General features: G+C 27.1%; 2 protein-coding genes across 3 annotated transcripts; both read left to right on the top strand.

Annotated features, from left to right (window-relative positions):
* The first annotated feature begins 1,871 nt into the window (after window positions 1-1,871).
* LOC112603631 (cuticle protein 7-like) lies at window positions 1,872-3,458 on the top strand. Its single transcript, XM_025352308.1, has 2 exons — window positions 1,872-1,953; window positions 2,912-3,458. Exons 1-2 carry the CDS (start codon window positions 1,942-1,944, stop codon window positions 3,299-3,301), a joined length of 402 nt encoding a protein of 133 aa, XP_025208093.1. The 5' UTR covers window positions 1,872-1,941; the 3' UTR covers window positions 3,302-3,458.
* Window positions 3,459-5,567: 2,109 nt separating this feature from the next.
* LOC112603600 (ribonuclease H1-like) lies at window positions 5,568-13,553 on the top strand. 2 transcript variants are annotated; one of them, XM_025352253.1, is made up of 5 exons: window positions 5,568-6,010; window positions 10,283-10,610; window positions 11,943-12,034; window positions 12,903-13,078; window positions 13,209-13,553. In XM_025352253.1, the coding sequence occupies exons 2-5, from the start codon at window positions 10,489-10,491 to the stop codon at window positions 13,290-13,292; spliced, it is 474 nt and encodes a 157-aa protein (XP_025208038.1). In that variant the 5' UTR covers window positions 5,568-6,010; window positions 10,283-10,488; the 3' UTR covers window positions 13,293-13,553. The 2 variants fall into 2 exon arrangements, with proteins under 2 accessions (XP_025208038.1, XP_025208039.1); XM_025352254.1 differs by lacking the exon at window positions 5,568-6,010 and having other exon boundaries at window positions 10,187-10,610.
* The last annotated feature ends 1,942 nt before the right edge of the window (window positions 13,554-15,495 follow it).

Raw genomic sequence — 15,495 nt, 5'->3', positions numbered from 1 at the left:
TTTTTTATTTCCAGGCGAAATAAAATAAACATTTTTCTAAAAAAATTATATTTTTGAATATTTCCTATCTTTATAGTTAAACAACTATAAAGGAATGGTTACTTTTTTAATGTTTTTACGTATTTTTTTTTTTCATACGTGTTATACACAAGATTTACATAATATATAGGTATAAAAAAAATAAATACGTTAAAACATTTAAAAAATTCAAAAAGTAACCAATAACAAATAATTATAAATGATTTTATGCACTTTAATTAATCGTAAAAATGTATTTATTTATTAAAAAAGAAATGGCTTTTATTTAGTCAATTTTTAATGTAGAATCATAGTCGATACATCAGAATTACTTAAAAAAATTAAGCCTACCGATTACCGAATACCTATGGTGTTCAAAATAAGTGTTGCTATTAAAAAAATAATATTTTTATTGCGCATGCGCGTACCAAGTTGATAAAAATTTTGAAATTGATCTATAAATGTGTATTTATATACCACTAGCTTACAAAAAAAAAATTCGATTTGTTCCAATTTAATCCGGCCGAGAAATTCAGTGTTCCCTAGATTGATGAACACACGGTATACGTACGTATTACGTATATTATGCAACATAGGTACCTATAGATATATCGTATACGCCGATCAAATAGAACGTATATAGATACTATTACACAAACTCACAAAATAAGTTAATATTTGAACTAATATCAATCTCTTCCTACAGTATGTTCTTACATTGTAGGTATACATAAGTACATATTACACGATACACAAATGTGTAAGTGTGGCAATGTAGGATTATTGAAGCGCTCAACGAGCAAAGTTCCGATCAGGTCAAACGCATACCTACATTAAAGTTTAAAATAATTATAATATATTATACTAAACTGATGAGTTATTATATAGTTATATTTATGAATGTATTCAGTTCTCTTGATTTTCCGTGGTTCTCCAAGAGACCGAATTATTTTAAGAAACATATAGAAATGATGTAGTAGGTATACCTGCACGATAAAAATTCTTCATATGTATAATATATATATAACACACATATATAATATATGTATAATAAAAATGTAATAAAATAATGTTAAAAGCATTTTTCCGTTAATTTTCGGCTTGATTTTGCTGGATTATCCATAATATGGTTACAACGCCATCTAATTTTGCAAATAATTTAGAGTTAACTATATTTGATTTGATCATATGTATTCGTACTATTCGTAGAGTGGTCAACCTAAATAAGATATATTATATTTTTATATTAAACAGTATCAGTACAATAATATTTTATCAAAAGTGTTTTCAAAATTAATCAGACAGCAGACAGTTAAGCTTTTAAGAAAATCCACGTGATAATTAGTTGAACTATTCCTTCTAAACGTATGTGTAAATTATTTCTAAAAAAATAATAAAATTATACAATTATTTATTTTTGTACATAGTATGTTTGTTATAAAATTATTGTAAAATCTGATTAAGCCATTTAGGCCAATATTATTTTAACTTAGTTATAAAATTAACAAATAATTATGGTATTCATATATTATTATTTATTATATTATATATGCTATAGCCTATAGGTAAGTTGAAATATATCTTTATGATATTGTAATAAGTTTATGCATTAATTTTTCGTAACGTTTTTTATGTTTAAAAGTATAATTAATTATGTAATTATATTGTCCGTAATAATTATAAAGATGGACATTTCGTGTATAAATATTATTATTTTTAATGAGTTGATGTAATTTGAACAATTCCTTACTTAATTTATCTATGTAAACAATCTAATAAAGTAGGGATTTCTATAACTATTCTACAGTATAAATACCAAAAACAAAGTTCCAATTATTATCAGTTAAATTATTTTTTTATAAAACAAAATTTATTTTCAAACGTCGCGTTTTGTTTAAGTGTATAATCTACAACATATTCAAAATGGCTATAAAGGTAAGATTAAATTGTATAGTCGTATACGCACTTAATATTTACTCATTAGTCATTTTAAATAAATACAATTAGAATTTTTATTTTGACAATGTTTTACTGTATGAAATATACTTATAAATATTTTATTTATTTTTCATATACATATTATATTCATGAAATAATATTCTACAAATACCATAATCAAGTAGTCTAACCCAATAGAAGATCGGGGGCAAACGTAACATTTTACACTTTTTTCTATTTTTAAGAAATTGTTGTACATGTCTTTGATTTTTAACGTTGTCATTTGATAAAGGAACATGATAACTATTTAATTATATTGCTATAGCTGCTTAAATATCAATATTAACAATAAATAATTATAAAAAAAAAAAAAGTTATAATCGTCCTAGACTCTAGGGTTAATGTAATACACCTTAGGGTTAAATGTTACACATAGTATCTTAATTCCGTTTTTTAATGATATTAATATAATTATATATGTTTTATTAAATTAAAATCAAACCTGATAACTATGACATATAGGTAGATCGTAGATGTAACCAAACTAGATTAGACTGAAATCATTATGATATATAATTATTATCTACTTACTCACTATTAAAAAATTCTTAATTGAAATATACCTAATATGATAAATAATGTACCTATAGTTATTAATTTATTATTAATATTTAACTAATTAAAAGTTTTTTCTCGTTTTCGTGTCATTTTGTAAACTAAATCAAGTTTAATAATTAATACGAAATGTTAATAAAAAATTTTATGTTGAAAATAATATAATCGATTTTCATGGGTAATCTATAATGTAGACAGTCGGTGTGTTTAAGCAAAAAAAATATATATTATATTGTCTTTAATAATACTATTTTTATTCACGCAGTAATACGCACTTGTACCTATACTATATGATTATATATTGTCAACTGAATAAAAATTTGAAAATTGATCATTCCAGATTATAATGTTTGCCGCTTTATTTGGGCATTTAACCGTTGCATACCAACCCACTGAGTACAAAAGTTACAGCGCTGATCACTACGATTATGCATCTAAGCCATATAATTTCGAGTACGGTGTGAGAGATCTTCACACACATGACATCAAGAGCCAACACGAGGTGAGTGACGGACATGGTAACGTCAAAGGATCGTACCGTCTCGTAGAACCCGATGGATCCACCCGCGTGGTCGAGTACACCGCTGACCACGAACACGGTTTCAACGCTGTTGTCAAAAAGATCGACGCACCCAATTACCACGGCGAGTACGCTGACACCACCGATTATCATCGTCATCATCACAAGTCACTTCATCCGTACGAACATTCATCGCACAAGTTTTATTGATATTAAAAAAAAAAAACAAAAAAAAAAAAACGCTGATTTTACTGGAAAATGTGTTATCAAACCGTTGCGCTATTAATACTAATAATACTACAGATTATTTGGTATGCACGTCATGTACATTTTTTTTATTAAATAAAAAATTCCTTCATTGTAATCAATCATAAATATTTAATAATTTAATAACTGTTAAAGGTTAACAAAACTTAGTCAATTTAAACGTGATAATTCACCGATACATGCGTACAAATATTATTAAAATTATTAAAATGTTGTTTATATTATTACGGTATTATTATTTATTTAATCCTTACTTCTTTCATCATTATTCTACAGGACACCTAACATCGCTGATTTCATAGTATTTAATTTATTTAATTACCTTACGCTGAACGTCTGAACTTATTACATTCGATAAAACCAACTGTACCTACATAGCAAGTTAGTTACATATGCATAGAATGTTAAAGTTGTTACCAATAAATTTAACTAATTTAAAACCTTTTATATTGAAGTAAACGTAGATTAAATGAGTATGCAAAGTATGCATGCTCTAGGGCAGAGGTTCCCAAACTGTGCACCGCGGCGCCCTGGTGCGCCGCGGTTTGTTGTCAGGGGAGCCGCGGCTGTGCCTCGCTGCCGACTATGTTATCTGGTCTAAAAATAAACAACGATATTTTACGTTGACGAACATCGTCATTTTTATTACCATTATCTTGATTCTTACAATAAGTTATTATTACTATACTAAACAATTATTGTATTTGATAAAGATAAACGACTGTTCGTGTCTGCCAGTGTCTGGTGAAATTCATTTCTGCGTTAGTAGTGTTAGTACCTATTTATTAACTATACACTCCGGTATTAGTCTCGACATGTTATAACATTTTGTTCAAGTTTCTTAAGAATATATTATATTTAGTAAGTTCTGTGATTTTCTTTAAATTGTGACTTTGTTCTGTGTTTAATTATTATGGATCGATTTTTATTAAACAATCGTAAACGTACGAGTACATGTGAAGACGAAGAATTTTATCTATATTATTTAAAAAAAAAAGTCGTAAATTTTATTAAAGGCGCCATGAGCAAACTTCAGTTCTAAAAGGGCGCCACGGGTAGGAAAAGTTTGGGAACCTCTGCTCTAGGGCGTATATCGATTTTATCGAAATAACATTTTTACCTGTAAGAAATCTATCGATTGAGTCGCATATCAACTCCGCCGAACTTTTCTACATCGTGATTCCGTTGGCTAACAATTCATTGAATATTTGCAAATTATTTACTTAAATAATAGCAAAATATAAAATGCTTACATTTACATTTATGTTAATATTTTATTACATGTATGATGTAGGTACATTGGTACTATTTGAAATTATGAAATTTAAAAAAAATATGTAACAACAATTTTTGACGATTATTTAAATAAAAAACTGATAAATTAACACTATCAAACCACTATTTTAAAAAATAAATCAACTTATACTTTGTACTTAATTGTTTTTTTTGACATAATATGTATACTTGTGTTATATTTTTCGCTGTGGACGACAATAAATTACTTTTTTAAATGTTTTTATCTACTATAACCTGTACTGTTAATTAAAAAATATACTTTATAAAACCAACATAAACAAATATTTGGTTGAATTAATATAGACAAATATCAGTCGGAATCGATAAAACCCTTGCAAGTTACATGCTATAGTATATTTTTATGTATAAAATAATGAAACACACATTTTAAATAAAACGTTATAATCAGTATCTTTATTTTTGTGTAGATATAATACTATAATAATAACCATTCTTTATAATGGTTAACAAAAGTGACTATCAGCATAATTTTTATTGTTTATTATGTTACGAGGCATAAGCCCATGACACATATTATGTATAAGAATTCCTATAACTAATATTGTACGGTGTAGCGACACGTATTATAATCAATAATGCAAGCAATGTGAGGCCAAGACGAATATTGTGAACATTTTATTATTTAATTTAGCCATTTAGATATGATCACACGTCGCTCAGTTTTTGAAAACGTCGAAACTCGTAGTCGTCCCTGAATATAAATAATATAATTGATATGAATATCAAATCTTAATGTGAGATCCCTCGTGTTAACGGAGTCGCCACTGTCACGACCACCACTTTTTATGAACCGGTTATAATATTAGAGTTCGACGCAAAAGAGCTTGGTAGATGGTTAGGAAGACATTCAGTCAGGTCGTTACAGCATTCACCGGTTTTGTACATCAGTAGTTTTGGAGTCGGGTCGTACACCGTTCACCTATAACATCTTATATTTACACACATCGTATTTTTGTAAAATAAGTTACGTTAAATAAAGATTTTAGTACACTTTATACATCACGTATTCATTCTCACGCTGATGCATGAATCGACCAAGTCGAGACATAACAATTATATGTATTATGTCTTTATCTACATAAATAATTCTCTCAGCTCGGATAACACTTTTGTCCGTCCTACTCCAGCACTTCATGTGCGTATGTCTCAGGATATAGTAACGTGGTCGTACGTGGCGGACTATTTATTTATTATAATGTTTTAAATTTAAATTTTGAGTATTTTTAAGACTAATATATAAATTGTGTTATTGTCTAATTTTAAATTACAAATACATTAACAACAAATCAACGTATTTCCCCTTTGGTTATCATACAAGTCTGCAGTTAAATCAAGGTAAGATAGTTTATTATAATTTATAATTATATTAGATCTCCATGTACCTATATAATTTTATAAATATACAGGAAGGTAATAAAATAGTATGTCTTCAAAATGCATATATAGTTAATACAAAATAATAAATTGTCTATGATTAAATAAACAGACATATATATATGACCATTTATATTTTTGTTGACATAATTATAATACGAATGACTTCAGTTCTTAATCAAGTATAAGATTAAATTTATACGATTACATAATTTATCTGTAAATATGGATAAGCCCATAAAATTAGACTTAGTTAAATGTAGTCTAGCATCTCATTTGTAGAAATTATGTAAATCATAGACTTCACCACAGCCAATCCGCCACTTAAATAAATCCATTTTCGGTTTATGTGTAAACTAGTTTTTTATAATTAAATTATTTTGTTTTAAAATTTATTTTCATGTTGTTTATTATTTAAGTGTTTATATTTTGAAAATTTAATGTGATTTATATTTAATGTAATTAACAATTTGAGTCGATAAAATTAAATTAAACCCGTTAATTCTTGTTCAAACGGCCAAGACGTAGTACATCGTATGACGTATAGTAAACGTTTATACATATCACATGAGTATGCCGCGCAGCACTTTACAAAATGTAATCAGTATTTAAGCTATTATTGAAATTACAACTTTTATTCATAATCACGGAAATCCATTCCGCTAAATCTATAACCCTGTTGGCTGCTAGGTACGCGTGTAAGTATAGTAGATGTAACATTTTTGGAGCATACTTACGTTTAAAATTTGCTTAAAAAAATTATTTTTGATTACTTTCAGATACGTAAGAAAAAAATTGAACTCTCCTTATAACTACCCAATCTCAACTACTCTTTACAATATTATTAGTATATAATTTTTTTTTAGGTTTTAAAAGTTGTGAAATTTTCAAAATACAAAAAAGTAATTCAAATTTTATGTCTGCTGAGTTGTTAAAAAGTGTTTGAGCTGTAAACCAATTCCATAATTTTTTTCATCTCAAAAAATATTAAGACGCAGTAACCAATTTTAAAATCTCCAATAAAGGTTGGGTATCTGGAAAACTTGGAAGGCATAGTCTTGTAAAAACTTGTAAAAATAAATGAAAATAACAACAATAATTAACATGTTTCTATAAAAGATAACAAAAATAATAAATGTTATAAAATGAAAACTGAATTTGTTTCAAAAAAATTGTTGAAAAATTAAATTACCATTACCAAGATGTACTATATTACAGGAATATCTACTTGGAGATAAAGTTAAACCAACTATTGAGAGATTATTGATTTGGACTTTAATAGAGAATGCGAGATAAAATAATTTAGTTATCAATGTTAAAGAAATTATTATACATTTATACCAATGGAAAGCACAGTAATTACAAGATTTAAAAAAAAATAAAAGAACCATTTTGTGATAATATTGTAATGATATGCTGACATATTATTGTACAACAGCTTAAATATTAATAACGGTTAATTTAAACATAACTCTTTCATCACTGATGAAAGGGACGACTTGAATTTATTGTAAAGATCGCATAGAAATTGACATGTATTAGCGACAATGAGGCACAAGACGTGTGACTTTCTTGTGTGTGATCAGAAACTGGGGAAGGTTAGGTTAGGTTAGATTACAAAGGCCGAATAAGGGTCTCTACCGCCAAAGATAGGGTTAGTTCCGTCGTTCCGTGGAAACGCAAAGGCTTTGATGAAGTCGCCAGCCTCTCTGGCTGAATTGACCATATTGTTTCTTTCGATGATGGATGTGCACCTTACACCCAGGCAAGACCTCTTAATACATTACACTTTTTACACAGGATTCTGTAAGCGACAACTGGACCTTTCTTTTCAAGTAGCTAAACCGGTGTTATTTTTTTTACTTGAATTATAGTGTTCAGAGAGTTGTCTTTTTTATTAGTGTTACCTTATTTTTTCCTAACAAGCATAACACATTAACCGCGGCGAATCTGGTAAAGTGCATGATCATAATATACTACAGTGGCGGCTCGTGAACCGTATGAAGCAGCTATCACCAACTGGTGGTCCACGGTAAAAATTTGGTGGTCCACAGAAAAATTTGAACATTATTTGTAATGTTGTGACTTGTGTTTATAATCGTAATATACAAAAGTTTTGTATAATTCCGTTGTATTCGTGTTCAGTTTACGAAAAATAAGAATAAACGAGTAATAATATTGTAATTATTATCTCATGTTATAAAATAAATAGACCTAATATTACTATCGTAATATATTCTAAGAACACTAATAATTCGAATTCAATCCCCATTTTAACTTTTATTATTATTATTATTTATTATTTTTTTTTTTTTTTTTTTGTAATTAATAATAGTAAAACTAATTTAAATAATTTTTTTGTAAACAAAAAAAAATTCCTTTAATAATATTTTATAAAATGTATGTTAATTTAATATATTTTTTTAATTTGGTATTTGAAATGATATGCGTCTAAGCAATCATAAATCATTAAAATTGAATATTTAAATAAAATAATTTAAAATAGTTATAAGTCATTAGTATTAAATAAGATAAAATTAAAGGAATAATAGATAGCACACATACACACGCACACACATATAGGACATTAGTTATAAAAAGGCCGATCACCGCCGGTCAAAGGACAGTGTTTTTCCCGTCTTTTCGTACAGACGATCACAAGCGAGTGTAAAAGACTACGCAGGTCGATTATACAAAAATATGTAAGTGTTAAAATTGTTTATAGATAAAATTAAATATATGTTAAATAATTCGTGTATTGAAAAATTATAATTAAGTTAATATAAGTGTATTCGAATAAAGAAAGTCTTGTAATTATTTAATATATACTGATTACCTTTTTACATATTCAGAATCTTCACTACAGCATCAATAGAAAAGTCGCTGTCAGGAGAAAAAAGGCAATATACCTGCTGATTTGTAATTATTTTAAAGGCGTATAATCAAACTTGTGATATTATAAGGTCTTTTAAAATTATTACAGTATTTAAGACTTATGAGTATACGTGGTCCGTAAAATTTAGAGTTATGGATTTAGTGGTCCATGAAGTCCAAAAGGTTGGTGACTGCTGGTATGAGTGGTTAGGGGTTAGGCAGTTATTTTCAAAACTTATGGAAGAAAAAATACTGTTAAAATTCCATTATCAAAAAATTCCACTAACGTTCACATTTTTAAAAATTTATTTCGGACCTTTCTAGTTTCTTCATTAATTAATCGCTTCATTTCTCTCTTTTATAGCCGTACTGTAAAAACAATCCATTCCATAGTTCATTTATTCTCTATCTCATTAGCCTATAATTACCAATTACGTCTAATTCTCCGATAATTATTTCTGTTTATCTTAATGTCACTATTATGTATTGAATATTAAGCATTTTAAACTGTTAATCTTCTGTTATATAACTTTAATTGTTGAGCTGAATAGTCTGTACTACAGCTCTAAATAAAAAATCAAAAAAAATCTATAAAATTGAGTTTCAAGTTAAATTTCAAAAAAATTCAATTAATATATTTAATTCAATTCTAACCATTAACAACATATAAATAATTAACCATGAATAAAGCATATTATGTTATTTATATTAAGTGTTAAAATAGAGTCAACTACCTAAAAAAAAAAAAAATACTTATTACATAAATCTTATATTAACTAAAATAAAAAAAAAACAAATATCTTTTTTTATACTATGTTTTATAAATTAGATCTACCCTCCCGTCTTTGAATAATGCAAACTAATCGACGTTATGAAAACCTCCTTATTCCTGTTTCTATTAGTGGAAGTTATGTCACTTCGACAAATGACTAATGGAAAATTTTGATAAATTCCGAGGCCTGTATGGTTCAGCTTCATTTTATAATGAAATTCCAACTTCCCCGTCAACCACGATAATCACTCCCTCGCAGTATACTCCGGGCAACGTCCTAAATGGCTAAAGTAAAGATTTACCAAAACCTATCGTTGAACTGTCTCCCTGACCCCTGCCTTCACAGCAATTATGAGCAACGTATTGTTATTGTAACACGACAGGTAAGATGGTAAGAAGACCACACGTAACATTGCCGCACGATTTGTGCTCGGTTGGCTAAAAATAAAATTGTTCAGTACAGATTTCCCAAAACGCCAACGGTGCACAATAATAATAGTTTAGGTACCACGTTTTATGTCTTATCTGGTTTATTAAAATATCTTCTTAGTCTTCTTACATTGTAATTTGTATTATTTATTACACAGTTGACCGTTGGCCACTACGCGTCTCTCACACGACACATCTTAATGATATTTTAATATCATCGTCGAATTCACGTTTCATCTGGCGATCATAAACCCATTGTCGCAACGTTTCCTGAGTCCAATCAATCGTTTTTACACGCACATCCGTCGTATTATTATTATTATTGTTTATAATAAGCTGTAGAGTGAGTATAGACGTTTGGAATATGTCCTTTAACTACAACAGGTACGGTGATGTGGTGGTGTACGTGGATGGCGCCTGTCCGGGTAACGGTACGCGATACGCGCGTGCCGGCGTCGGCGTTTGGTTTGACGACGATCATGAACTGTGAGTATATCAGTTAAAACATTTAACGCTGTTTTATGTAGATTATTAAATGATATCATGACGTGTATAACAGCCAATAAATATAATGATCGAATAAAAAACAAATACGATAAACAATTATTGTGCAGATTCTAATGCGTCGTCACTATTGTCACTTGTTCGATGTATGTCGTCTAACCATAAAAAAAAAAAAAAAAAAAATAGGAACTTTTAGAATATGCTTACTCAGTAGTTCGGGGTTGGTTTTTGAACGATTTTGACTCCGGCAGTCCGGCGTAATAATGTTTTTGAGTCTAATGTTAAAAATAATGCTAATAGACCATATAGACGGCCATGCAAATGTAATGACAGATGAGCTAATGAATTAAAATTCAATGCGAGCAGTAAGGCACCTATTTTCAAATAGTTTTAAGTACTTATAACATTCCTAGAGGAAATATGATCTATAGATTTCAATATTATAGTCGTTATTGTATCACAGGTTATCATATAGGTTTGTTGTATACTCGCCCAGAAATTTCACATAACTTAATTGATAATTGATATGGTGGAGAATATTTTTCATTATTAAAAGTATATTTGGGTACGTTAAATTCCATATCATGTAACCCTTATGACAGTATTTATTCGATTTTTATATCTTACAGCCTGCAGGTATTTTAATACCATGTGCATTGGTCAATCATTCGAACAAATTCATAAAATATTAAATAGGTACCTATTGAATAAATCCAACTGTTATACATACACCATATCATACGTTTGGATATCATTACAATGGTGTTGATGTTGTCAGTACTCAGTATTCAGTGTTAATCTTTGAAAATTAAGTGTTGGTTTTTTTGGTGGAGTGGTGTCCACATTTGTTAAATTGTATAAACGTATACTGTAGAGCCTCGATAGTCCAGATCCCTGATAATCCAGTAAACGCAATAATCCTGACGTGATAAGTCTATTTGTTCATAAATACATTTGTAATTTGTTCGGAATTAAAAGTATTATTCAGAAAAAACTTACTGACTAATATACTTAAGTTCTATTATTATACTTTATTTTTTGTAATTTATTATGTTAAAGTAATTTATTATTTTTGTAATTAAAAGTGCAATAAATATAAAGGTGGTGGAATTAAAAATAAAATCTTAGTCATTTGATTAGGTAATTCTGAAAACCCTCCGATAATCCGGAAAATGCTCAGTCTGAATTTGTTCGAACTATCAAAATTTTATTGTATTAAGTATATACTCATAAATTTTCATATTATTAATTTTGTTTGTATGCCATTATAACAATGTATATCTTCTGTAATATTTTAAATGTAATTTATTGCAGGAACTTGTCATTACGCGTGCCCGGTGTCCAGACTAACAATAACGCTGAGATATATGCTGCAATTAAAGCCATTGATATACTTCTTGACTACAGTGAGTATCTATAAAAGGCACGTTGGCTAACCCATCCAACAATAATAGTATTGTTTACTATTTTTTTATTGAAATTTTCAATCACTGGCTGTGTTGACCTAGAAATAGTGAATCCATATACGCTCGAGTAGATGTTTTGTTCTTCTGACTTTTTATAATTATTAGACACTGGACTAAGTATAATTGTTCTTAAAATGTTATATATTTGGTATAAATATTGAAACTTGACTCCAGTCATAAAAAAAAAAAAAGATGTCTTAAGGCTCATAGGCAATATTGTGTAATAGGTAAATTGATAAAAAATACTATGTGACATATATCGTTGCTATGCTATGAGTATGGGGTTCTAAAACAATGTTAATTGTCTCATAATAATATTTATAAACAATTATAGTTTTAAATGCCAATTTCTCTTTAATAATGATTAAGGAATGGATTTAAATGTAATAAAAATACAGAAGTATGTTCATAAATTTGGAGGTATAATTTATAAAATATGTACTAAAAATATCAAACTACGTGAGAAAAAAAAATACATTAAATATAATTATTAAATTATTAAATTTTAAATGTCGCCTATTAGGTCTCAAAATATTTTTAAAACAGCTAAATGATCAATCCACATCGGCTGATGTAATTGAAGTATATTTGAAATGCATAATATCTAAAGGCCATAATTCAAAATTTTTAGAATCTTGTATTAATAAAAATATGCATTTACTGTTCCCTAATAATGATTCAATATTAATATTAATAATTTACTCAAATTTTGTTTGTCAGATATCATATGATAGTCACTACTCATGATTTGAGTATTCAGTACTTTTTTGTTTTTAGTTACACACATATTCATATATTTTTTTTTTAGACGAATATTGTGTAGAAATAATGACTGATTCTATGTTTTTAATCAATTGTATGACAAAGTGGATCAATAAATGGAAGCTCAATGGTTGGAAGAATTGTAATGGTAGAACAGTGGCCAACAAGGAAATGCTGCTAAAACTAGACAGTCTCATAAATGATATGGATGTTGTTGAATTTGTATGTTATTTTCAGTTTTATTTCATATAGTTGCAATGATCTATTAGAAAGATTTGTTATGGATCATTGTTGAATTACTTTATTGTTAAATTTATATATTGTAAATAATATATAATTTTATTTTATATAGACTTACATACGAGGACATAATGAAGATTATGGAAATGAGCAAGCAGATATGTTAGCTCGTCAAGCAGCAGATCAATTTTACTGAATTAAAAGTCTTTTAATTATCAATGTCTTTGTAAAGTTGAAGTCCAGTTTATTAAGTTTTAAATTTAACAAAAAAATAAGAAAAACAACAGGTTTTTCAAAATAATTTATCCATTATGATATAGTAGTATGTGACAATTTGTTATTTTATTCATAATTATATATTGAAGAAGAGTAAAGAGTTTAATGTTAAAGTTTATTATATAACTATGATATTTTTATTTCTATTTATTGTATCTAAAAAAGATATTTTATTGAAATGTTGGGAACCAAAGTTTTTTTACTGTAACTATTCATTTTAAACTTGTTGGTTTTTATAATATTAGTACTACAAATATAACATTATCTTATTTTATGTAATGATAGTTTTGAGTTTTCATTATGTAATTTGTTAACATTTGATTGATCTTGAGTTTGTTGTATAACTTAGTTGGATTTAATTGATCTTTAGCAAAAAAAAAATATTAATAATTTATGTACTTTAATACGATTAATGAGTTTGAAAATGTAATGACTGCTGTTTATATTTAATTATAAGTATATGTATCTATTAGATCAGAGGTTCCCAAACTAGATTGTGACCCAAAAGTGCGTCCCAATCATATTTTTAGTGGGTCACAGGTCGGGCTATATTTTTGAATAATACATTTTTTTAGACATTTGGTCATTGATTCAATATTATTGTGGGTTGCCAAAATTTAAATAATTTCCAAAATGGGTCGTGCCATAAAAATTTTGGAAACCGCTATATTAGATTATATTTTTAATGTATATGTAATGTATTTGATCATTGTCACGGGGTTAATTAAAATGCTATATATACAAAATTAAATTAACATTGTAAGTTAGTTTGAATAATGATGTGAGTCATATGTTATTAGTTATTTTGTTTTCAACTATTGGTCATTTAAACTCAACTATTTCAGTGAATTGAATTATTATAAGCTAGTATTAAAGTATAAGGATTCATGAATGTTAATCACATGTTAAATTATAATTTTGAACTTTGTACAGTACATAACAATAAGTAAATGTCTTAAAATTTATATTCTGACGAATAAATGCATTTGCAGTTTTTTGCATATAGGCATAATCAATAATATGCAACTTTGTATAGCAATGTCAGTTATATATTATTTTCACACATATGATCAATGGTAAATTAAAAGGGAATCAAGAAGATGGATATTTGAATGGATTGCAAATGGGTATTGTTGAAAGGTGAATAACATTAAAGATACTATGAAGTTAGTTTAATGTCATATTTTATTATTTATGTAAAAAACAAAACAATAATAAATTACCAGTGTATCAAAATAATAACATTTGAGCGTTTAAAAATATCTAAGATCACATAATATGAGAAATAATACTAAAAATTAGAAAAAATATGGTTTCCGTTGTTTTTCTGTTATTCTTGTATTATAATAAAGTAAAAACACTAGTAACAATAATGAGCCATTATATTTTAAAATTTGTTTTAAAAAAATGGTTATAAATATGAATTATTAAAATAAAAGTACAGTTTACTTATTTTACCAGGGTCTATTTATAGTGATTCATAAAATAGTAATAAAAGAAAATAGATAAAAATATTAATAATTGTCTTTTTTTGAATAAAAATTATCTTAACATTGCCATAAAATTAAAGTATCAATTATAAAAACAGTAATATGTTTCAAGCTTTAAGTAATTTATTTATTTGGAAAAAATAAATTAAACTTTGTAATTAATGAGTAAAACATAGAATTTCTTTTCATAGCATTAATATTTAATAAACCGTTCAATATTAAATAATGTATTTTTCACACATAGAAATAATTTACTAATTAAATGTGAAAAATGAGAATTTAATTCATTTTAATTTTTAATGATTGTTGTTATATTTTCCAATATTTTTAAAGACTAAATAAAAAAATTTTCAAACGGAAACCATTAGTTTTCCACTTACAACCATTAAATAGAACACTCACACATTTTGTTTGATACAACACAAAAAAAAAAAAAAAAAAAAAATGGTATAATTTTAACATGCATTCACATCACACAGAGTAAATAATAAAACAAATAGACTTAGTTATTTTTTTACACACTAGATATGGTTATTGATTCCATTTATTTGGAAATAAGTTACGTATAATATAATATAATAATAATAAGGGGTAAAATATTTTATGACTAGTAAGACTGGGATCAAAATAATT

This window comes from Melanaphis sacchari, unplaced genomic scaffold, assembly GCF_002803265.2.
Source record: "Melanaphis sacchari strain LSU unplaced genomic scaffold, SCAv2.0 Contig10_pilon_pilon, whole genome shotgun sequence".
In the NCBI taxonomy this organism is placed as follows: domain Eukaryota; kingdom Metazoa; phylum Arthropoda; class Insecta; order Hemiptera; family Aphididae; genus Melanaphis; species Melanaphis sacchari.
This window is presented reverse-complemented; position numbering and strand designations above follow the sequence as displayed.

What these genes read in the sequence shown, in the direction of transcription:
- LOC112603600 (XM_025352253.1), top strand. Translation starts at nt 10,489, where the DNA reads ATGTCCTTTAACTACAACAGGTACGGTGATGTGGTGGTGTACGTGGAT. An exon ending in TTTGACGACGATCATGAACT is followed by an intron (nt 10,611 to 11,942) that starts GTGAGTATATCA and finishes AATTTATTGCAG; the next exon opens with GAACTTGTCATTACGCGTGC. An exon ending in TGATATACTTCTTGACTACA is followed by an intron (nt 12,035 to 12,902) that starts GTGAGTATCTAT and finishes TTTTTTTTTTAG; the next exon opens with ACGAATATTGTGTAGAAATA.